The 25348-nt window shown below is 41.8% G+C and overlaps 1 protein-coding gene across 3 annotated transcripts; it reads left to right on the top strand.

The window, feature by feature from the left end:
* The first annotated feature begins 825 nt into the window (after positions 1–825).
* gna11b (guanine nucleotide binding protein (G protein), alpha 11b (Gq class)) lies at positions 826–23577 on the top strand. Of its 3 annotated transcripts, XM_084914127.1 has the most exons (8): positions 826–2441; positions 12333–12517; positions 13097–13251; positions 14559–14687; positions 15506–15634; positions 17882–18011; positions 18126–18279; positions 18623–23577. In XM_084914127.1, exons 1-8 carry the CDS (start codon positions 2306–2308, stop codon positions 18811–18813), a joined length of 1209 nt encoding a protein of 402 aa, XP_084770253.1. In that variant the 5' UTR covers positions 826–2305; the 3' UTR covers positions 18814–23577. The 3 variants fall into 3 exon arrangements, with proteins under 3 accessions (XP_084770253.1, XP_084770252.1, XP_084770254.1); XM_084914126.1 differs by lacking the exon at positions 14559–14687; XM_084914128.1 differs by lacking the exon at positions 15506–15634.
* Positions 23578–25348: the final 1771 nt, after the last annotated feature.

The following is a 25348-nucleotide window of genomic DNA, read 5'->3' as shown; positions in this document are numbered from 1 at the left end:
TTCTTCAAAGAGAACAGTACAGATAACAGAACAGAATTAAACTGAAAAACAGTGAAGTATCTTATAACATGTCAGTTTTTCCTGAGCTCTTCTTGTGAGCCCACCCACACTAGAGACCATGCTTTTCCAAGAGTCTTTATCAATGTTCAGCTTTAAATCCATCTGCCAGATTAGCCTTAAAATGTCACATTTCCCATACTGTGTGTTGGCAACAATCTTATAAAAGGCAGAGGCAAAGCAAGCATTTCTAAACATTACACTTATTTATGATGCACTTTGGTGAATGGGTTCCTTTTATTATTATTTTTTAATGGTAAAGAGAAACTCCTGTATATATTTTGCTCAAATGCACTATTAATACAATAATTCAAACTACTACAAAGGCAATAGATTAAACCCTTGTGAGTTAATAATAACATTTATGATTATTTTATTAAAAAGTAATAAAATTAGAATAGCAGAAATAAAGAAATACAAGAAAGAAATGAATTTATCTGTTCATAATATCATATTGTCTTCTTTAAAATATGTTGATGTAAATAAAATGGTTTAACAAGTATAGTAAGTACACGTGTCAGCATAGTCAAAAAGAAAAGGTGGATTTATAACTTATGTTAATTGTTGTATTTGACATGCAATTTGGTTGTCAAGAAGTTGTGACGAGAGACAAGTGACAATTTTTGAAGGTTTCCCTGGAGATATTTTGTATTTTAAATAATATTTTGGAACCCCTTTTCTACACTTGCCTCGGGACATGTTTAATTTACACAACAAATGCGTGTTCTAGTATTTTGTACAGGGGTTACTTTGAAATTCATGGGTGGGACAGAAATTGTCCCGCAATTGCAGAATGGCCCATTTATGAATGCCAAGTGTCCTCATTTGCTTCATGGACTCAGTGAATGAATGAACACAGTTTTAACAGGCGACACTTGCAATTCTACTATAAGGCCACTAGATGCCGCTGTTATTCCAGCACACTTGACGCTCGCTTCCAATACCCTGCAGGTTATTGATGGAAGGATAAGGAGTGCTTACATATTTAAGCGTTCCTATATATTCTAACATATTATTAAGCTGGAGATAGCATATATGCAACAGGTGCTCTGACTTGGACGACAATAAAAAACAGCTTTTATCTGGTCATGCTTTTTAGGTTTAGCCCTCATATATCATGGATCTAACTTGAGCCCACCCAGAGACCCGCCTCGTTCATTCAATTGGTCTGCCACGAACCTGTTTGGTGAAATCCGCCGTTTGTCAGTCAACACTACTGTATCCTCCTCCTCGCTTGGCATCATCCTGTTGTGTGCCCACCTAGTTCCAGCGACGAACGACCCGAAAGCTTTCTGCTTGAAGTGAATATATTTCTAGCAAAAGCCGCCGGCTCGGCACGCGTTTTTCAGATTTGTTTTCGGCCGTTGTCGTAGCCTTTTATTTTATCGTCAAAATGAGCCAAGATGTAATAGGCTGCTGTGTAGTTATTGCTAGCTAGGCAGTCAAATTCCTTCAACCAGCAGCCTGCTGCTTCAATCACTGCGGGTTGACACATTTTAGCCGAGGCGCTGTTTAGTGAGCTAGCAGGGCAGCCTCCGTAGCCGTTACGTCTAATTTAGCCAGCGTTAGCTGATGTTGTTACTCGGAAAATAGGCGCAGTGCTGCGGTGTGGATAGTGCAATATAGATTACCACTCTTATATTAGCCTGCTGACAAGGGGTCTTTACTTTTACAGACTAAACGGGCTTATCTAGCGTTGGGGAGAGTGCACAGATATCAGCTGTTACGGGTTCGGATGTGGCGACTCTGCGGTCTTAAACCACTTTTAGCGGATTGAGAAGATTAAATTAAAGAAGGTAGAATTGGATCTCCCAGTGACACACGAGGGGTTAATGATATAAACGGGTATTAAGTGGCTAATCTGTGGCAGCTGGAGTCATTTTAATATTAGCTGTATTAAGAGGCGTGCAGGCTGAGAGCATCTCGGGGAGGCCCCACCGTCTCCTGGCTCCCTCCTCCCTGTCCGAATCTCCCGTGATTTGCTGAGATCGCCCGGTTGAAGTCGCAGTTGCTCTCGGCCGGGGGGACAACTTGACAGCGAGGCCCCTTGGCTAGTCTCCCCCCCACCCCCTCCCCCAGTCCTATCCATCCATCCACTCGTCCGGTCCGACACTACTACTACTACCACCACCACCACCACCTCCTCGCTAGAGACAGAAGCGAGGAAACCGGGGTTCGGGAGAAGCTGAAACCGTGGGCAAGTGTTCGTTAGGTCCCGCCTGAACCGGGCTGCCAAAAACCAGAGGGGATGACTCTGGAGTCCATGATGGCTTGCTGCCTGAGCGAAGAGGCGAAGGAGTCGAAACGAATCAATGCAGAAATTGACAAACAACTCCGCCGAGACAAACGAGACTCCAGGAGAGAGCTGAAATTACTGCTGCTCGGTATGTAGCATGCTAAATCCCAAACGCCCTTTTTAATAGCCATGTTTGTGTCGTTTATGTGGACAGCCAACCTCCTTGGGCCTTCTTGGCGATGCTAGCAGATATGCTGCTAGTTAAGGTTGCTAGCTGGAAGCCTGGTGTTTTCCGAAATGCGGAGCTTGTTTTTGCAACTTGCGTTGGATTTGGCTATCTGGCGTGTGCAGGTGCGAATATGCATGGCATGCCTAACCAGCGGATCCGTCTCTTTATTCGTGTGTGTGTGTGTGTGTGAGTGGATTTTGCATTGGCGTGCAGACAACAGGCTCATTTGGCATCGAAGTTGCGAAGATGTCACCGTTTGCAGGCGACCACATGTTAAGTTATGACGGTCTGATTCATCTCCCAGCTGCAAAACCGCTACTGTCGTTTGCCAGCAGGCGTTGGTTAACTGTGAAGATGGCCACTTGATTTAATCGGGGGGAGGAGGGGGGGCTTTGAGTTGATTTCAATAGGTTGCATAACATTTGTACAACTGGAAGACCTTTCAGATCCCTCAGCTAGACCTTGTATGGTGCCCACTCATTCATTGTTACATTTCTGTTATTATTTAATGAGTAACTAGTGTCACAAATCTACACTTGCAGAGGACAAGGATACTGAGGGGCTGGCCCCCTCATCCTGGAGTCTAGCTGAGTAGGTTAGCTATTTTTATAGCAAGTGTGTGGGCAGGTGGGAGCTGCTGTTGGATAAGTTGCTCTGTACTGCATTGATTCATAGTTCTGTGGACACAAAAGGAAACAGTGGACTGTGCTTTCTCGAATGTACTCGCTTACCTACCATATTATAACAGACTAACTTCTTGTCCATTATGTGACCCACCCCCTTCCCTCCATGGCTACTTGAACTAATGCTTGGTGTAAGAGCTTGGGGAGGGGGGTGATAAAAGAATCTCCCTTTTTAGGACAATTGGAATTATCTAGGTTGCATCCTTAGTTTCAAAACGTTTGCTCCCATTTCACGCTCACTAAAAGCAGCCCTGGTTATATGACATGTGTGTCTCCTTTTTATTTCCCTGGTGAGTACCTCAACTAGGTAAAGTAGGCCATTGATGGGACATAGTTTGCCGTGTGTCGTACATCTTCGTCTCTGCTGCACGTTCTTCTACCTGGCTGCCAAGGTGAGCAGGTGAGAAGGGGCGTTTGCTACTCGTGCCTGGTGATGAGCTGGATTAATGGAGCTGATTCCAACGGCAGTCTTTTAAACAAACTTTTATGTGTGCATTAGTTTGAAGGACTGAAAGCAAGCGCAAATGGAAACCAGTCACGCTGTAAGTGGACTGTCCTGTGCAAGCTAAAGCTGTCAGTGGACGGCTGGATAAGGACGTGTAAGGCAGGATTAGTCCTGGTTTTAATAGGCTTGGTTAAACACATCTGCTGCTCAGACTTTTTAAGGTGTCACTGACTCCTATTATCCCCTGGCATAATTCTCAAGCCCACAACACTCCGTGCGATCTCGGCCTCTCCACACCTCAGTGGAGGATGGAGACGGTCTCCGTTTTTGAACATTTAACCATCGCATTTCAAAATGGCTGCATTTATTTATTAAATTTTTTTTTTATAAGGCTCCTTACAGTCTGCACTCATTTACCAGCTTGTACATACTGATCGCAGGAACCTGCTGTGGCAAAGCCCAGCCCTGACCTTTGGGAACAGTCTGGGGAATTTTTGCCAAGAAACTGCACAGCAGAGGTGGAATGATATTGAGCACCATCTCACATGATTGAGAAGTTTTTTCCCTTCTTTTTTTTTTTTTTTTTTTTTTCGTTTCGTAATTGGCTACCCTGGATTTCAGCACGTACGGGATGTGTTCAACATGTCAGTTGATCTTCTACCCCACGGCTCAGTGTGCACAGCTTTAGCTTTAATATATAATGTGCAACTGCAGACTCCTGCAGCGTTACACATGAAATTAGTAGATATGCTTTATTAGGTAAAATATCACACAACCTTTTTGCTTATTTGAGCTTTAACATAATAGAGCAGCAGATTTCCTTGTGTATTTAAAAAATGAAGTGATTTTTTGCCCTCCACTGACTGAAATATCAGGTCTGCAAGTTAAATGTAACTTTTGTGTGTGTAAATGGGGTCTAATTTACCCAGGCTTACTGTCCATTTTGTTTATCAAATGTCCAGTACAGTCAGGAAGATGCTTGAGACTTCTGTAAAACAAAGTAGCAGACTCTTTACCAGAAAAAAATGTGGATGAATTGTGCTTGCGTGCAAGAAAACTCCAGCTTACTGACAATGAAATGCAGCCTGACATAAGAAACGGCAAATACTTGGCAAATTACCGTCCTAAAGCCCAATCTTAAAATAGATTTTTGCCTGCCCAGAAGTCTAAGATGATTCCGTTACCAGTAAGGTCTTCCTTCCATCCTTCCATCAGTCCATTTTCTCCCACTTATCCAATTCAGAATCGCAGGTGGGCTGGAGCCTATCCCAGCTGTCATAGCGTGAGAGGCACCCCGGACAGGTCGCCACTCTGTCACAGGGTGAGGGACGAACGATTGCTCACATTCACACCTACAGCTAATTTAGTCTAATAATAACTGGCTAATCACCAATTAACCTAGCCCCGTGCATGTCTGTGGAGTAACCAGGGAGAACATGCAAGAAGAACTCCAGCCTGGAATTGAACTCGGGACCTTCTTGCTGCGAAGCAACTGTGCTAACCACTGTAGCAGCTTCTCATGTTTGTTGTAGATCTGGAACCACATAATGCAGATTGGTAAAGTCTTGTAATTGTTTTAACTCTAGATTGATGTTACTATAACTGCATATTGCATTCCTGTAACAGCGTTGATTTTCCTCTCACTAATGACGGTCCACCCTCCTTCTGTGCCACTCGCTTACTGGCAGGATTTGCTGCATGGCCAGCGTGTATGTGCCAGAACAGTTATGTGGTTTGGTTACATCTTACACCAGACCCAAGCACAAAGTTTCCAGTCTAAGAATACAGGGATGGTAAATGTTATCATTGTTAAACTGCTAACTCGGAGAATAAGCGCCCTGCCAGGGCTGCAGCAGTACCACAGTGTGGCTGCCTGTTGCTGAGTGCCATATCAGGCCATACTGACAGCTTCCTGCTCCACAGACCAATGGTTTGCCTCTACTTGGTCAAAACAAAGTGAACTAAGAGCTGTGGCTTTTGCTGTATCGGGTAAATGAACTGCTGGAGCAAGCAAACGGTCAGTAAAGTGAGCTGTTAGGTTAAACATTTTAAGGTTTCCTAAAGTGCTTTTCCAGGATTTTTTTCAGAGTTCAAACTCCCAGACAGGCTGTCAGTTGGCATTTGTGTATGTGCCTGATTAGTGAAAAACATCCTTAAAAATAAATCAAATCTGGCTGGGGCTAAAGTTAACTCTGACACCAAAAAGTTGTGGCCCTCTCTACGGCATATCATTCCAGGCATTGTTTAAGTCGTTTGCCAAGTACTCAGTGATTTCATTGTTCTTTCCTGTGTCAGCAGTACATCTTGTTATACCAGGTTAAGGCATCCTTTTTAGATGAGCAGTGTGATTGAACCAGGAAGGGGATCAAGGGTTAGGCTCACATTTATTGCTGACCTTACTTCTCCTGCCAAGCCATCTTATTTTGATCATATATGGCAATAGGTGTGCGCGCGCGTGTGTGTGTGTGCGCACGTGTGTGTGTGCGCACGTTTCCTCAAATCCCCTTTATCATGGTCAGATCTAACGCTTTTCAAATATGAAGGTCGACGTAAGACGTGCTCTGCGTATCTGAGAGTTTCGAAAAATCTGTTTACCATATTTAGGCGATTAATTTTCCACAGAGATGTAAGATAAACTAATATGCACGATTAAAAACCCTTAAAATCTGACAATTGGTAATTGTTCTCTCTGACAGTTCTTCATTTTATCTCATCGCCTGCAAGGCTGACGCATCTACTTGCAAGAAAAAAGATCGAAAGCAAAAGCAGTTCTCGCTAAACATCTTTAAGGCCTCATACATTCTGTGGGGAGACCCCAAATTGTACTTGACAAAACATTTTTTGTTATTTTCAGTGTTTTTCATCATATTTTTTGTGAATGTGTAAAGAAGACAGATATGAGGATAAAGAGAAATCCACCCAGACTTCATTCCATTCATCATTTTTTTTCTGTCTTGTTTATGCGATGTCTTTTAGAAAAGGTTCACAGCCAGGTCTCAGAAAACTGCAGTGGGATGAGTTGATGAGGCAGTATATGTCAGGCTACATATTATGTTTTGTATAATTTTGCACCTTTCTGTCTCCTGCCTGGTTAGGATGCCCAGTTTAAATCTTTTACAGAGACGTACGTATGCACAAATTCACCATCGTCGAACTTGGATAGTGTCTCCTCTCACCGTTTTCTCAGCCAGCCTTGCACACGTTCCTTGTCTCGCTCTATGACACCGTGTCTTTTACACATTTTGCTCTCTAGCACGCAGATGAAAGTACACACACACACACACACACGTTCTTAAAAGAGGGTCATGACAGGTTCTCTAGAGATTTGAGGCTAGATGGAGGCTGTCCCACATACTGCTTGCTTCCCCCCACAGTCCCCAGACAGGACGGGTACGTAGCCTGCCTTTCTGTTCTTTGCCAGAATCTTCAGTCCTCTCTGTGGTGACAGAGTGGCATGTTCATTCCTGTTTACTCCCACCAGCTGCCACGTACAGTAAAGCCCACACTTCTCCCTCATCGCACCGTTTCAACTTCTGTCACTTCAATTTTCTGTTTCGAGTTGGATTTGGAAGGCTGTGCCACGCTTACGCTCTGCATAAAGTGGATTTGTTAAATAATTGTAGCAAATAGCCGTGGCGTACGTTTACTGCCCATGTGTGGACAGAGTGATGTTCTCTCTCGGTCTGTGATGAGATTCCCTAAAATAAGAACCACAGCTTAAGAAGCGATATCAAGGATTTGGCTGGTTTTAGTTGGAGCAGCTGAGCACACTGTGTGTTGTAGATTTAAAAAAAGAAAAAAAAATACTGCTGCAAAGTGTTGAATCTTTTGTCGAGCGAGGTTTCTTTTATTCTTTCTTTTTCCTTCCATTTTTGTTGCTCACTCACTCCCACTCTGCCACTCAACACTCATTGCATACACACTGGTAAACAGACAAGGCCATCCTAAGGTGGTGAGATGAAGACGCATGAGACTGTGTGTATTATGTGCAGCGCTTGCTATAGCATGCATGTTCGATTTACAGCTCCGACACCCACGTACGCGGAGCACTCGGCAGATGCAGAGGCATCGGCTCAAAGCCGTAGAGTTATACCGAGATTCTGACGGAAGGAAGCACAATGAACACAGAGCAAGCGGCCATATATCTGACAGAGAGAAATGGCCCTCCTTGCTGTGTCCTTTTTTTGAAGTCTTTGCAGGGAAAGGGGGTAGAAATGGGACATCACAGTGGAGGTAACATCCATGCCTTGAGGTTGACCACAGGATGTGTGTGTGTCCACAGTTGGTTAAGCAGGTGGTGTGTGTGTTGCATAGCTGCAGGCTGCCTTGGCTCAGTCCCTTTCCTTTGTACGCCTGAAAGAGGCCAATTTCCAAGATGAATATGTGAAAGCTTAAGACCCTCGCTACATTTTTGCTTAGCCTTCTCATTTTTTAAAAATTTTCCCAGGTGCTGACAAAAACGTATAATGCCTACACGATGCCAGTTTTGTCAGTATTTTAACCTTGGCTGTGTTTATGCAGACGGTTTCTCCGTGCTGAGATTTGATTGCCACGTGCTGACTGAAAGGACCGTTCATAAACCCAGATACACCAGTGCTGTTCATAGCAGTGGACAGTTATATTTCGGCGTGTGTGTTTTTTTTGCATGCAAATTTACAGCAATGCTGATGACTTCCTGTTCATCGAAAGCAGCGACTCGTTTTGCATGGGGAGGTCAGGTTTAGCAGAAATGGGCGCGCTTGCGAACAAGGCCCTGTGGCGGCTGCGTTTGAAGCAGGATGGGAGATTTATAAGATGAGCAGACTGTGTAAACAAAGCAATGCCTTCGTGTAGGTGTGCGTGCACACGCTTATAACCTAATAGACGGCGTAGCAGCCGGGGCTCAACCAAAACTGCTGCACCAAGACAGCAGTGTGTCAAGTCTATCAGGGGTTGTCACAAGCTGACATCAGTTGCGTTATGTAAAGGCTTATGAAAGCTATCCTGGCAATGGAATATACAGGTGTAGTGCTTGCTGCCTTTTTAGTTGATGTGGAGCTGTACTGCTTGCGTACTGTTATCATTTCAGCGCCTCTTTGTAATTTTGGTGTTCAGAGCAAGTTTTTGTTGTGTGCTTATTGTCATTGGGTTACCCTCGAGTGAGACTTTGGTTTTTTGGAACAAAGCTCATCGGTTCTGCGAAGAGAGTAGTGTTGGTGTGTGTGTGTGTGGGCTGTGTAGTGTACCTTGCACTGTTGCGCTGGGACACAATCTCCACTCTTTCTTTTTCGCTCTCTCTCACAGTACCTAGAAGAGAGCTCAGTGTGTGTGTGTGTGTGCGCGTGAGCTATTAAAAGGTGACCTCCTTTTTCTAGGTCATTACCAAAAAAGAATGGATGGATTCTAGTTATGAATATCCAAAATTCTTGACAGAGAGGGATGAGAATGGCGAGGCATATTTCTTGCCTCAGGGAGGTTATGAGGGGAGCGAGGGGTGGGGGCGTATTAGTGGGGAAGAGTTGATGAGGGCATGGAAATGGCTGTGGCTGGCACTAGTACAATTTTTGGGGAGGAAAAAGCGAGGACAGAGGCTTGTAGTGTGTTGTCTGGGGAAAAGAGGGACATGATAGTTAAGGGAACACAGCGGAGGGAGATCTTGTGATGGGGTCACGAGAAATAATTCAGACATTAGGCTGGAGAGTGATCTTCTTGCTCCTTCGGTGAGCCGGTCTGCAGTCATTGCCACTGCAGCCCTGTTGCAAAGAATACGCTCTCTGTGTTTGACTTCTTTTGTTAGGCCGACCAGCGTGTAGCCTTCACTGCAGTGCATTGATTCATCCAGGAGAAATGAAGATGGTGCTTTTTTAAAAAACACAGAACTATAAAGCCTGTCTAGTCTGTTATCCTAAATTGGGCATTTTGATGGATGGAGGAGAGCCATTTTCCCCTTATGGATAAAGACTTTAGATATAAGAAATATATTTTTGAGATTAAGCTGTTTCTTCTCCATTGACAGGAAAGTGATTATCTCTCCCATTCCTTTCACTGTCCTAAGGTGTCAGAACCCCCTGACCTCAGACCATACCCCCTCTCCCGCCCATCCCAAATGTTCTGCTTAACCGAGGCCCTTCTTCTCTGCGGTGAACCAAAATATGAAGAGCACAGAGCGAGCCTGAGGGGCTCGCAGTTATATTTACTGTCTGCTACGAAAGAGAGGAGAGAGAAGGGGCGGATGGGAGGGGTTTAAAAAAGAAGAGGAAAAAAAAAAAACACAGGAACGAAAAAAGAGGGAGACAGAGGAGGGGTTGCTATGGTAACGGAAATATGGCTGCTCTTCAAAAACCTTGAATGTAGGTGGTGGTGAGATGAGTGTAGCCTATGTGTGTATTTTATTTTTTTTCCCACCTCGTCTTTCCCTCTCAGTTCTGCAGATATCATTGATGTGCTGGATCCTGTTTGATATCACTGAGAACTCAAATGCCATCAGCCTGTTTGTTTTTAATATTTATTTATTTTCATGGCCTGAGGGTAAGGTTTTTAGGCGGTATGCAGACCTTAGAGGGCTATTGTGAAATGTAGGTTAGGCCTAACAGACCACCAATCGAGTGGGGTTTTTTTGGGTTTGTTTTTTTTTCGGTATATAGAAAGGCTTAAAGTGTTTGTTGTTTTTGTTGGCTTTAACTGAAGGAAGAGTATGCGACTCTGACGGTGAAATCAGGGATGTTTTGGTATCAAAATGTACATTTTATCTTGGCTGTTATGATGTTTGAAATATTGTAATAGTTTTACTTCCAAATATGGAATCAGGAGGGCAGGAAAGAATCACTGAGTGAGTTTCACCCTTTGCCAAAAGATGACAGCAGGGGTCGTTGTCAGAGGCAGTTCACTGTTAGATGCTGGATATAGTAGGGCAAGCTGTCTTAATCGTCTTCATTAAATTAGCTCATATTTCCCTCACTTATCCCTCCCCTTTTTTTTTCCTAGAAATATTTTTTGAATTGTTTACTTGGCAAACTGTGGAGCAACTTCCTTACACTAGACAAAGAAGCTTTGACATATGTGCACCCCTAATGAGTTTAGTTAATCAGTTTGGAATGTCAGTCAAGGGATTTTATAACAAGTTGACTAAGGACTCGTATGAGCATCCTGTATTAATATAATTTTGAGAAAAACATTGTCTATCCTATTAATTACCTCAAATGTCGAGTAACTAAACAGAAAAACGGACTGCAGCATGTCTGAGTTCATATTACAGGTTCGGCTCTGGGTCTTGGCAGAAATGAGGGGTCTGATTTTTCAATATGAAAATGGGACAGTTCAGTGGCATCGAATAGGACTGGGTAGTGATATAGATTAACACCTCAGTGACAACAGATGCAATTTTATTCACAATACATTTCCTCTTCTTGTTGTTTTTTACTGTTAAAATCTTTGCGGCTTTCTGTGTGTAACACACTGGTAGCTCATTGCTGTGGTGGTGACACATGAAGAAGGAACCATAACATCTTGTCTTGTGGATTTGGTTTTTTTTTTTTTTTTTTTTTTTTCCCCTGTTATTTCTCATTTCTTGTCTGCCACGTTTATATGAATGTAGGCTAAGTAGTAGTGTATACTGTGATGAGTAATTTATAAGCTCTCGTACCCAGCAGCGAGCTCTAATGTGTCCTGGGTCTACCCCCGGGCCATTTCCTGATAGGACCTCACCTCACCTAAGGAAGTGCACATCAGGCATCCCCTTACCCGGCTCATGTCAATGTGGAGGATTAGCAGCTTTAATCTCGGCTCCTCCCGAACAATCAACCTCCTCAACATGTCTCAAAGGGAGAGCAGAGATACTCTTTGGAGGAAGCTGATTTATGCCACTCGTATCTGCAAGCTGATAGTAATTGGTGAGGGTGGGAACATAGGTTGATCTGTAAATTGGCAACTTCATGTCCATGCTCAGCTCTTTCTTCACCACAGTAGATCGGCACCACTTGCATATCATTGCTGATACTATAGCAATACATCACTTAGTGTCCCGCTCCACAGTCCTCACTCTTACACACGGTCCTAAGTTACTTTAATTCTTCCACTTGGGTTTAGATTGGGTGGTCCACCCTTTTTCCAGCTGAGAAGCATGGCGTCAGCGGTAGAAGTACCAATGTGAACCAGACTCTTAGGACAGATGAACATGGAGGAATTGGTTGGTAACAACAAGCAAGTATCCATACTCCCACAGGACACCTTAAAGGACACAGTTGAATGTTTTCTCGAAGTCCACAGAAGACTTATCAACTTCCACTGCACAAATTTATTGGCAGAGCATTGGCATCGGCTCATTATCCTTAACTGCCATCGGCTATTTTCAAATAAATAGTTGACCTGTCAGTTCTGGATATCTTATGTTCAGGTATGATTGAATTTGTGTTCAGTCAGAGGTAGAGAACTAGAAGGAAAGCTAAGATTTTTGTTTCCTTGGCACATGTGGGACTTTCTCTTACTGTGCTCTTTACCAGTTTGGTGTTGCCATTTTTGGACTATACTAGAGTAGCTTTGCATGATCTAAAGTTCAAACTAATCCCAATTCATCTTTCACTTTGTCTTGATCGAGCCTCGGTCTGCTTACTGTTGCAATTTTGCTTTGATTGGGGACCCTCACGATAGGTTTGAACAGCAGGTGTTACCCACACTGTAACTATGATCCTGTGTCTTTGTGCTCAGGTACAGGAGAAAGTGGCAAGAGCACCTTCATCAAGCAGATGAGGATCATCCATGGAGCTGGATACTCCGATGAAGATAAAAGAGGCTTCATTCGACTTGTTTACCAAAACATCTTCACCTCCATGCAGTCCATGATCCGCGCCACTGAGACCCTCAAGATCCCCTACAAATATGAAGACAACCGGGTAAGGGCTATTGTGGTTTTCTCCTGTTAACTTTTATTATTTTAAAAGAGCTTCCATGCCTCTGTGCAATGAGGATTTTGTAAGATTCCCTAAGAAATCGACTAGTGCAGATTTATTTATATTGCTTTCTTTTATAGGGATGGGTCAGAAATGAAACTTATTAGTTCGTCAAAAGCGAAACTGAAGCAGTGTAGCCCTTTTTTTTTTTTTTTTTTTTTTGACGACATCCTCAGTGCAGATGCCATTTTCTTTCTCAGAGTTTGACCAACTGTGTTTGTTTTAAAATCTTTCCAAGAAAGAACTTCTGGCACGCAAGAAGTGATGCATTTAGTTTGTCTAGCAGAAACATTATCTTTGGAAAAAGTAGAATAGGTGGGTGGTTGGGATCGGATGTTTGGTCTAAACAGACAGTGGAAAAAATCTGCTGTTTGCAGAAATATCAAAAGTCTACAGCTGAAAACTGAAATGACTGGATAATTCTTGTAGTTTTTAAAAAACATAGATCTATATTTCTGTTTGCTGTGTTGTGGCCATGCATGTCAGATCTCTTGTTACTTACCTCACCTTTTGTCTTCCCAGGCTAATGCTATGCTTGTGAAGGAGGTGGACATTGAGAAGATCAATAGTTTTGAGCAACCATACATCACAGCTATTAAAAGCCTGTGGGCTGATCCAGGAATCCAGGAGGCCTACGACCGTCGCAGAGAATACCAGCTCTCTGACTCCACAAAATAGTACGTCTTTTCACCTCGCTTTGCAGACGATGGTCATGGTATCTGTGCAATGTTTAAGAATGTTATTTATGAGCTGCTTGTAATTTTTGTCTGTAATGCTGGTTTGGGAACATTTGTCACCTATTTAACCATTTTATTTTTGGCCTTGTGTAAGACCCATCTTGTTTGGTATCTGTTTTAAATGACTATAATTTAAGTGTAGTCAATGACTGATGTATGGTTTTGTTTTTTTTTTTGTTTTTTTTGTTTTTTAAATGGAAAAATAAAAATCTGTTCCCAAACCTGCATTAAAAATGTTGTGTTGGTCTCATCTCATGTGAAAATGAAATGAGACCAACCAAGAAACGAGAAATATGATGCGGGTGTGCCTGTGCTTAATTAATGTGAGACTGAGCAGCTGCAATATAAAGAACCGTTTCACCAAATTCAAGGTCATTTTGTCTCTCTGCGAAGCTAGGTTCAGCCTGACGTAAGTTTAAAAATATATATTTCATGATTTTGGGGGGGGGGGGAACTGACACTTTGTGTGTAGCAGGGACACAGTTGTCTTCAGAGGTCAAGATGCTAATTTTCAGAGTAATTAAGGTGTGGTTGGATGTGTGGGGTTGGTGTCATGTTCTGTGTGGGTTTCGGTGTATATGCTGGGCAGAGCAGCACATTAGCCTTTTGTCCACTGGAAAATTTGGCTGACAAATGACAAAAATCTCCTGTTTATTTGACAATCTCTCATGAAAATGGCACTATTTAGCTTATAATTGATATTAGTGTAATTAGTTGTAAGAGGGAAAAAAAAAGACTTGTTATTGGAGAGAGACTGATTTCACTGGCCCATCCAACTAAATAAGAATAAACGGATACGCTGAAACCACTATGGAGCCCCTTATTTTACCCTGAGCTTGAGCTTCATGCAGTCATCAGTGAAAGCACACTAAAGTAAGTCTTACAGTAGCTTCCAATTTCTGTGCCCAGATTGGCTAGAAACAGTGCTATTTGTCTTTAGAGAAAAGATGCACTGCTAGTAATTGTTTTTAAAAAAAGAACTTGGTAAGGTGTACACCCTTTGTGTCACAATACATGACTCCAGGGTGCAAAGCCGAAGGCCATCGCTCACTCTTTAGTGTCCCCTGGTTGTGCTTGCTCTGTACTGCAGGTCAAGTTTGTGTGCATGCAGATGCGTTTGCAGTTTGACATCAAATGTGTAACGTTTGTATCTGTTTAAGCATGCGTATGACAGAATGAAATGCAAGTAAATTATTGAATGATGTCTTCAGTTCAGTGTTATCCACACTGTTCGTGTATATCTCCAGTTACCTTAGTGATATAGACCGTGTGACTGCGGAGGGTTATGTTCCCACCCAGCAAGATGTACTGAGGGTCCGTGTTCCCACCACGGGTATAATAGAGTACCCGTTTGACCTGGAGAACGTCATCTTCAGGTACCCCCTCAAGGCACCAGGACTGCAGCGTCACCATGACTAGAGGACACAAACCACTGATGACTGTCAGTGTAAAAGAAGTAGCTCAGAATCATTTATTTCCAAAAAAAGATTAAAGCTGGGACAAAGGATACTAACATGAGTAGATTGCTTTGTCTTATGAGGCGATCAGTGGTTTGTGTGTAGCATCGTCTTCTAGTTCTGGCCCCAAGGGGAAAAGAAGAACCTAAGGCCAGACATGTTGCACTGAAGGGAGCAGCAACAAAGTACAGATAAAGAAGGATTAGGCAGAGATGTCAAAGATTCTCCAGGAATTTGTCATGAAATATTAGACAATTGGATGCACATTGAAAGGCAGAAGAATGTAACCTTTAAGGAAACAAAGGGGAATATGTTTCCTGTTGTCCTTGATGTCAGACTTGTCCGATCCTTGTTTATCTGATACAGGTGCTGCTGTTTCCGCTGCTAAAGTCACTGCTGCTGTCACTGACGCCACCTACACTGTCTGCACCACCATATTCCACAAATGTCTTGACCTCAGTGTCCATGGTCAGTTAAAGATAAACGGCTAATGTCAAAGCTCTGGGAATAGTGTTGGTGGAGCAGTGGCACTAACACCTTTTTGTTTCTGTGATGCGGCCTTTTCTGTGAGTCTTCTTCAACAGGACTGATCCACACTTTCCTGGAATGGCTGTGGTGTTGCGGTAATTGCCTGCCACGCTTTATATAACTGTTTTCCTGTCTCTCCCCTCCCTCCCTCTTTTTTTTTTTTTTTTTTTTTTTTTTATATTCCTTTTTCCTGACTGGCTCGTTTGTAGTTATCTTTCGGATCTGGATCGTATTTCAGATTCCAACTATCTTCCCACACAGCAGGATGTACTCAGGGTGCGCATCCCCACTACAGGAATCATAGAGTACCCCTTCGACTTGCAAAGCATCATTTTCAGGTAGAAAGACGGCTGTTTTGGCTGCGTCCATTCATGTTTTGTCGTGACGTCATTAACTCATTTGATGTTTTATTTTTATTTTTCTTCTCCCCCAAGTCCCAAATAAACCATCTAATTTTCCTCACAATGACTGAAAATAACTCAATACTTTTGATTTATCCATGCGGGTTCTTTGTCTGTATCCCATCCCATACTCTCTTCAATCATTAAAGAGTAGAAGTTGTCATCTTTTTACAGTCTCCCATAGTTGCGTACCTACCTGGCGCTATGAACAACAGTCACATGCACACAAATCACAGTCCCCTAATGAACACAAAGTCCTACATTTTGGTGCCCGGTCTCTGTAAATGGGTCACCTCCTCTATTCCTCTTCCTCTCCTCCTTTCCTCTCCGGCTGGCAGAAGAAACGAGGTCGTCCTCTCCGCGGTGGAGGAATGTTATTTTGGGCAGCAGGTCCTGCAGGGCCTATATTGGCCCTGGGTCTCTGTGGACCACTGTGGACTGGGCCACCACCAGGGGGCACCAGTGAGCTGTGACTTTAAGCTTATTTGTACGACTGCTCTGAAGGCAAGTACCTGTGCATCCAGAGGTGCTTGAAAATACTCTGATATAGAATGGAGAGATGCCATTTATCTGCTGTTTCATCAGGCAAATGTTCTTGACTTCAAAGATTTAATTTAATCAATTGTCACAAAGGGGCTTAATGAAACTGGGACCTACAGTCCCAGATGAGTGAAGGCTGACCTTGTCAAGGAGAAGCTCAAGAAACCTGAAACCACATGAGGACTCAGAGTATCTCTTAGTAGCTATGCCTATGACTGGCTTCAGACTTTCTTTTTTTTATTTATTTTTTTTATTTAGGCTTACCTACTGCCAGCACATGTGCTGAAATCAAACTGAAATGCAAATATTTTTATTTTGTAATTTGCCTTCCATATCTTTGCTTCCAACACGCTCTCGGCTCTGCCTCCTGTCCTCTGTCACGTCCCCCTCCCCAGCTCTTGTTTTATCCTTTGTCTTATGTCTCTCTGGTGTCCTTTTTGTCTTGAACTGTGCTTCAAAGCATTTACAACTGTTATGTTCTACTCTATCGCACACACTGGGGAAGGGTGAGAAAGCTTTGTAGTAGTGAAAAATGTGTTATGAGCTTCTATTTTCAACATGACACACAAACAGAAGTACAGACTAATCTGTTATGAGCTAAAACAGTTAACTGTTGCTAGGGCCATAAAGAGTTTCAGGTGAATATGCCACAATACGCTACTAACTATATGAGACTATTGAACACAGTTAAAATTCACCTATGCACCCACCTGTGCATATTAGTGGTCTATAATACCTGTTACATACTGGGTGGTGTTAGCAATACTGAGGAGGCAACAATTTCTTGTATGGATATAACTGAAATGACTGTTTTTGTAGTTTCTTTGGTTCATGTTTGTAATTTAGGCATTTAGCAAACAGTGAAAGTAACACAACTTCCTAAGTTCCTTCCTGTTTCTATTGTCTGTCTTAAATGGAAAGCTTGCCTGGTGGTGTGCATGACTCACACACAACAAAAACACGTGCACACTCCACATGTGTCTGTGTGTGGGTTTTGTTTGTTTGTTTTTGTTTTTTCCTGTATAGAGAGATCTGTACACTGATACACTTGAAAGTATTTCAAAGAAGATGTTGAATCCATCAGGGTTCTTGTTTCAGCAACTTTAAAATAAAGTTAATAGGACTAGATCTTTTAACAAATGGTCAGGACCCAGAATAAATGTTGGACCTATTTCTGATGTCTCTTAAATGACAGTGAAAATATGCTTTGATGGGTCCCTGGATGAAAGGCTGAATCTTTTATGTAGGTCATATGCAGAAAATGTTTAAGGGGGATGTACTCCAGTAAGACAGAGTTCTTCTGTTACACAAAATGGAATGAAACAAAAGTGTATCTTGTTGAAAAGGCCAGGTTATTAAGTTGTATTAGTAATTCATAGAATATGCAAGATTTACACTTGTGTGAGTTCACTAAATGCGTCTTGATGGATTCAAAATCTTTGCAGAATCTGTAAGAATAAGCTTCTCAAGCCTTGCTAGAGCGCGAGGACTCTTGAGAGCTTAAACTTTTGTTTAACACTAAGCACTCTATTAGTTCCATTAATCACTTACCATAAACTAGGCCACCCAAACTTGCATGCTAATTTATTTTCCCCCCTTCTTTTTTTCACTTTTTATCCTCCTTCGCCTTCATCCTGCCATCAGGATGGTAGATGTAGGGGGCCAGAGGTCAGAGAGGAGGAAGTGGATTCACTGCTTTGAGAATGTCACTTCCATTATGTTTCTTGTGGCGCTGAGTGAGTATGATCAGGTCCTGGTGGAGTCAGACAATGAGGTAAGTGCGACAAATGGTTTGTATTTAGAGTATTTTGGATATTTTAGTCTGAAGATGACTTCAATATTGACGCCAAATTAACATTCTGTTTCTGCTCCACACTGTTCTCATCAGAACCGCATGGAAGAGAGTAAGGCTCTGTTCAGGACTATCATTACCTACCCCTGGTTTCAAAACTCCTCTGTCATCCTCTTCCTTAATAAGAAAGACCTGCTAGAGGAGAAGATCACCTACTCGCACTTGGTGGACTACTTTCCCGAGTTTGATGGTGAGATCATCTACGTGTTTGTGTTGAGTGATTAACACATGCGTTTGGTTCCTGCTAGAAATCAGACTTGTCACAATATCATCGCTTTCGATTGATATTCAGATAAGGGATTTAAAGATGTGCACTGTGTTGGTTATTCTGTCAAAAACATGGATGATAGCAGTGTTAATAAAGTGATAAGCAACATATGTGCCAGTGTGATGTTAGTAAAACTGGGTTTGACTCAGCTGAGCTAATCCACAAATCAGTTTGAAGCAACTTTTCCTTAGTGTGGACCGAAGTTGTGAAGGTGACTTGAAGTACAATGCACACTCGCACATCCTCACCCATTTCTGCATTTTAGGTCCCCAGAGAGATGCACAGGCGGCGCGGGAGTTCATCCTCAAGATGTTTGTGGACTTAAACCCAGACAGCGACAAGATCATCTACTCTCACTTCACTTGTGCCACGGACACTGAGAACATCCGCTTTGTGTTTGCAGCTGTCAAAGACACCATCCTACAGCTCAATCTCAAAGAGTACAACCTGGTGTGAGGGCTCAAATGCGACGCACATCTCCTCCCCCACTGCACAAATGCACACCTCTTTGGGAATGTGCCGTCAGCTCCACATGCATTACACAGCACATCACTCCAGCTCACATACACAAACACACACAGCCGCAGATATGCACGCATGCACGCACACAATCCCTCCCCCAACAGAACCTTTTTTTTTTTTTTTTTTTCTTTTTCTTCTTCTTTCTCCCAGTACAGTGAACCCACAGATCCTCCCACCTGCAGACGTTGCCCCTCTTCTTTCACCAAAGCCTCTTCCTCCTCCTCTCGGCAGCTTGCTGTGTTAGTCTTCAGTCCTCCCAAAGCTGCTCTGTGTGTGTGGGTGTGGATTTGGCCCCGGCTGCTGGCTCTGGCACACAAACCTTTCACACGAGCTATACAGTGACTGGAGGGGATTTTGGTGTGAGTGCGTGTGTGTGTGTTTGTGTATTGGGGGCATCATTGATTAGAGAGGATCTGTGTTTCGGTGAATAGCGGCATCATACCCCCTGGCCCTTCAGAGTTTACCTTCAGCGGTGCGAGAGCAGATCCTCTGTTAATTCCACACTGGCAGGAGCGTGGAAAGGAGACGGAGTTCCATATTTTCTGACACCATCCGAGGACCTGAGAGATACTTCAGAGTGACTCGGTGGGGGACGGGACTGAGGATTCTGTCTCCATCTTGCGTCTATGAATGTACCCACCAGTGTGAGCATCGCAATCACAAAAAATAGAAAAAAAAAATATTATGAAGTAAATGCATATGTAAACACTTAAAACATGAAGGGGGGAGGGGGTCAGGGAGCAGGAGATGGCTAATCAAAATCTGTTAATTGCTGAGATTTTTAAAAAACACTTTTTAATGTATTTAACAAGTATGATTAAATGGAGTGGTTGTAAGAAAATTTTGCAAGGCGACAAAAAAAAATTTAAAGAAGCAACCAGAAATTTACTTGACAATAGCTATCCTTTTAAGATCTTTTTCTTTTTTATGTTTAAGTTGATCACATGCTTCCCTCCTCCAGATGTTATCTATATGGATTCACAGGAACAATCTTCCAAAGTATCATCAGTGAATCTGACTCCACTGGTACACACCCAATGCCCCATTATGAAACACTAAGTAGCGGGTGAGAGGACAGCTGCTTTCAATGAGGCTCTGCTCTGATTGGTGGAAGCGGATGCGGAGGGGAGCTGATGTCATCAGTGTTCAGAGCACATCTGCAGCTCGGGCTGCGAGTAGCTTAATTCCACAAAAACAAAAAAAGCTGCAGTGCCCGCACTCTAAGGCACGAGTAGAATCCATGCGGTAACATCTGATGACATCACTCAGCCGTCCAATCAGACACACTTCCTATAACGGGAGGTGCTTCTGTTTACTTTCCTTAATTTGTTTTGTTTTTTTTAAACTGTATAGTCACTTTGTTTATAAAAAGAAAAAAAAGATTGCTTAATGTTGAGTGATTTAGAGGAAGGGGTGGTTATGAACCTTTCACAGAAAACACACTAAAGTCTGCAAATGTTTGTGTATATCTGTTTGTAAATACATATACACAAAACACTCCTGTACAGAAACGCTCTGTGGTACACCATCTTTGGCCAAAAAAAACCAAACGTACAAAAAAAAGTATTAGCATACATATTTTTCTTTTGTGTTTTTCCTATGAATTTATGGTAGTATTGATACTGTGATTATGGATTTTTGTTCACTTGATTAATAGGACTACACGCAGCTGATTGGTGTTTAGGAAACAAGCGGCAAGGGAGCAGGAAAGGGGGATTTTCTCCCAACCAGCCTCAGAACACCTCACTACTGCATTAGCTCTGTCTCCAGAGTTATTCTAACTAGGGCTGGTTTAAAAAAAGAATCTTCACAGTATGGGGACAAGATAATTTTAAAAGTAATTAAAGATTTTTTTTTTTTTTTATTTATATAATTTATGGACCAGGTTTGAAGGTGTTGATAATTTGACTGCTTTCGATTTTGTTGAGTTTAAAGGCTCCTTTTTGGGTTTTGTTTTGTTTTTCCTCTCCTGGCGGAGCCTAACTTGAGTCTGAACTGCTGTAAAAATGAATGTCTGGTATAGTAAGGATCTTATTTCTGCTTTCTCTTTCTTATTGAGACCTTTCCAGTTGTACTTGCGATGACATCTCCATTCATGATGAAACTTTTTCTTTAGGAGCCCTCACATTTAAATTTTTTAATTTTTTTTTTTTTTTTAAGAAATTCATATTTTTCTGTGTTTTCTTTTTTTTTTTGGGGGGGGCGGGTCTGGCTCTTGAGTAGTGCCAGTGAAGTATGGATATACTTCCTTTTTTTTTCCCTTCCAGTGTCTTTGACCTTTTCTACAGGTGACTTACCCTTCATCCTCATTAAGGGCTATCACAGTGCATAAGGCATCAGACAGTGGGGAGTGGGAGTACAGGACCACAGTGAACCAAGTCATCCAATATTAATGTGTTTATAAATGGAGATTACTTGCAGTATGTGCTTTAAGAAGTATAGGCAGGGTGTTTGTGTGTGTGTGTGTAGAGAGTTTACCACCACTAAGCAGTTTTCTTAATGCATTTAAGTATCGGGCCCTACGACCAACCTGATTTTCACTACGTTTTGTTTGCATTGGTATCGCAGAGTTACCTGTGACGCCCTGTGCAGTATAGAAACACTTATCAGTAAAGACACAACTACCAGGACAAGTATTGTGTGTTTTCCAGAGTATTTGAACTATTGAGCTATAGATGATAGCCAGGAATTTATTTTTATTTTTTTGTGTGTGTGTGCGCGTGTGCATATTTTCACCTGTCCACATCTAGATGTTGATTTTCTAGGCAGCCATTACTGTCAGCTGAAGCCAGTAGAGGGGTCTGATTTGCTCCGAATTTGGCCTTTCTTTGCGTAGAAGTTGTTGCCGTGTGATAGCTACCTCTTAAATCATGGACTTGGGCACATAAACTTGGGCAACTTTTCTGCATTGTCAGACTCGGCTGCGTTATCACGTAATTACATAGACAACACTAAATATTCCCTGAGAAGTGGGAACTTTTTTTTTTTTTTTTAAAGCCCCTTAACATTTAAGTTTCTTGAAATCCTCATCCATTATCCAAGAGCAGAGGTCTGTGGAAATTTACAGTTTCTCTGAAGTGACTTGTTTTTTTTCTTTTTTTTTTGTTTTTTTTCTTTTAAATGAGCGGAAACCAAAGGCTACACAAGTCAGTAGTTCAACTTAAAATGTAGGTATGCTTCAAAAGTGCTAAGTGGTGAAATAATGTCTGAACATTAATGTATACATATATATTTAAAGGAAAAAAAAAAAAAACCACCAGTGTGGTTCTTAATGGCCATTTCTGTCTGCTGAAAATGACCCTGCTTTTGTGGTGACAGCCAACTATTTGGTCTGCTGTCTTAAGGAGGAAATGAAGTGGGATGACTAAATCTGTATAAATCCCCAAGTATTTATCAGTAGTTGTGTTATTATTTACTGTGTGTGGAGTACAGCTCACTTTATTGGTGACGAACCATTTCAAACTTGACTCTTCAACTCTGGCACATGGCGAAGGGCCACGTGGCTGTCGGTGTGGGTTTGTTAGCTTGTTAGCAGGCCAGCGTTGCACAGCATGTTATTTTTGTGACACATTTTTTCTCAACATATGAGCGGGAAAGGGGGAAGGCAGTTGTTATGATAAATAATTCTCCTGTCTTTAGCATTAACTTGTTAAAACAAAAAAAAGGACTGTTTTCACTACAACACTTATTTATTGCCTTTCATTGCCTTGATTAACAAGAGATGGTAAACCTGGCCCTGTGCGGTTTTCCTTTTGCCACGTTTGGGCGATCAGGGTTGTGTGGCGCCCCCTCCCATGGGCTCGTTGTTGGACTAAGGGGCATCAAACGTATCTTTTGGACATCAGTGTGAAGTTGGTGCATACTCAAATGTTTCCCCCTCCCTTTTTTTTTTTTTTTTTTTTTTTTTTTTTTTTTTGATGATTTATTTTTTTTCTTCCTCTTTCTCTGTATGATAAGACATTACCAGAACACTATTTTAGGACCACTTGATTTAATTTCCCTCACTCCAGTGAAACCTGAAGGTCAATTGTGTAGTGGTGTGTGTGTGTGTGTGTGTGTGTGTGTGTGTGTGTGTGTGTGTGTATAAAATGCTGTTTTGTTTTTTGTTTGTTTTCTTTCTCTCTTTATTTTGTATGTAAACCAAATGTAAATTATGTATTATACTGAGTGTGCCAACCCCACTCTCTCTAGAGCCAGGCTCTCTCTCCAAGTGCCAACGCTGTGGTCATTTATCAAAAGGGCCACCACCCGAGATGGTCCCCCTTTTTAAATAAAACACACCAGAGACTAAAAGGATCCATGATTTAAGTACACACGAAGACTTTATTCTGTATTTAAGATCGAAGATTTAGGAGATAATCTGCTGTTTTCTAAGAAACTGTAATTATAATTGCATGTGCTGTTTATTTTGTGTTGGAAGTGAGGGCTTGGATGTTTTCACTGAAGCAGAGCCCTTTTACGAAGGGGTTTCAATCAGTTGGTTATTATCGATTTATTGATTTACATAACTCTTGCCATATTTTTTTTTTTTTTTTTTTTTTTTTTTTTTTTTATGTGTTTCATGTATTTGTTTCAACCACTGTTGCCTGATCCTCATTCAAACATGAACATGACATATGATCATTGCCGCCTTCTAAGAGAGAAACATAATGACAAGGTATCTGTTTTAAATTGAAATAAATTTGTTCCTATACTTGCTGATGATGTGTTGCGTGGATTTTATATCTTCAGTTGAATAAAAATCTAATTCTGATTGGGAATGTCAAGTTGATGATTAAAGCCGGGGTAGTCAGTATTTATTTGAGATCTGAAAGAGCATGACCTGGGTTCGTTTTTCTTCCTTACTTAATTTTTAGGGGCATATTAGGCTTTGTTAGACAAGACTATGTAGGTTAAATGGGATCGTGAGAAGGTGAGTGTCACAAACTTGAACCCAGACTATTACCCAGGATTATAGGTACATGGGTTTCCTGCCTGGGGTCTTTGACCAGTCACAGGTTTTTAGGGACTGTGCATCCCTAGAAGACGACGATGATGATGATGATGATGATGAAGAAGATAGATGTTCAGCCTGATTCAACTGAAGACTTCCCTGTAGGAAAACCATCCCAATGTTAACATGTAGGGTTTAGAAGAGAAAACCCATGTCATACTTGGAAAAGCCTTTAAGCAATGTGTTTTTACCACAACTACTACTAGACAGGTCAGCTGATTAATATTTTCCTCATGATGTGCAAGTGTGTTACTGTGGCAGCAAAGTGGCTTTGTCACATGTAACTAATAATGTAACATTCTAACAGTGACCGCTGAGTTAAATCATTCAGCCTGATGTTACAGTAATGTTGTGGCTTTAGTTGCCTACAAATTTTCAGGAAAAAAAAAAAAAGCAAAATATAACTTAGTACTTGGTGGAAAAACCCTTGTTGACAAGTACCGCGGTAAGACTTTTCTTGTAGCTGTTCACGAGGTTTGCACACATGTCAGGTGAGAGCTCTTCCTCCAAACACCCAAGAGAGATGTGTGCAAACCTGAGATACTTTACAAAAACTCTAAATCCTTTAGCTTTCTTAGCTGCTGTAAGGCAACTTGATGCTTCAACTCTCTCTACAGATTTTCTATATGATTTAAGTCTGGAACCTGTACAGTGTAGTAGCAGAAATCCCAGTTTAGATGTCTTCATTTATTCTTTAGGATGAAAATGAACATTTTGTTGGACAGTGAAATGACCACATTCACTTTTTTCTAGATTTTAAAACCTTTGTGGTTTCTTTTTTCTTTTTTTAAACCTTCCTATGTCATATTCTGGTTTCATTGTAAGATGCCAAAAGCTGTTCAGCGTAATATTAAGGAAGTCTGTGCACAGTGAAAGGCCGCATTCCTAACCTCCAGAGGGACTGTCCATGCAGTCATAGAACTTGTGTTAAAATCCTGAGGACCAATGGGAGGAAGGTGGGATAAATGGGATTCCACCTGTAGTCGCAGTAAAGCTGCTGCAGATATAAACCAAAGGCTTCATTCCATCTTCAGAAAAACATTTTGCATTTTTTAAATACAGTTATGTCCTTAGGTATTTGAACAGTGGCAGATGATTTGTAATTTTGCCCCTGTACACCACCAACGAAGTGGATCATACAGTCAAGATGTGATTAAAGTGGAAACTTTCAACTTTAACTCAAGACACTCGGTAAAACTGTTTAGGAATACAGACATTTTTATTCATAGGCCATAGGCCCTAGCATTACACATAGCTGTCCTCAGTAAGGATGTTTTTCTAGTACAAAGTCCAAATATGTACATGTTCTAATTAAACGGCTAGTTGTCCGAATGTCAGCATCACACCCACTACCAGGTGGTATGCGCATGTTTAAGCTCCCAAAAAAAACAGACCCAAATCAAATCACATCCACATCAGGAGGAATCCTGCAGGGTCAGTGCTGCGTGTCATCAGCAGAAGTAGGTCAGTTACAAA

The sequence above is a fragment of the Perissodus microlepis genome, chromosome 19 (assembly GCF_051167445.1).
Source record: "Perissodus microlepis isolate ML-2025 ecotype Zambia chromosome 19, ASM5116744v1, whole genome shotgun sequence".
Lineage (NCBI taxonomy): Eukaryota > Metazoa > Chordata > Actinopteri > Cichliformes > Cichlidae > Perissodus > Perissodus microlepis.
This window is presented reverse-complemented; position numbering and strand designations above follow the sequence as displayed.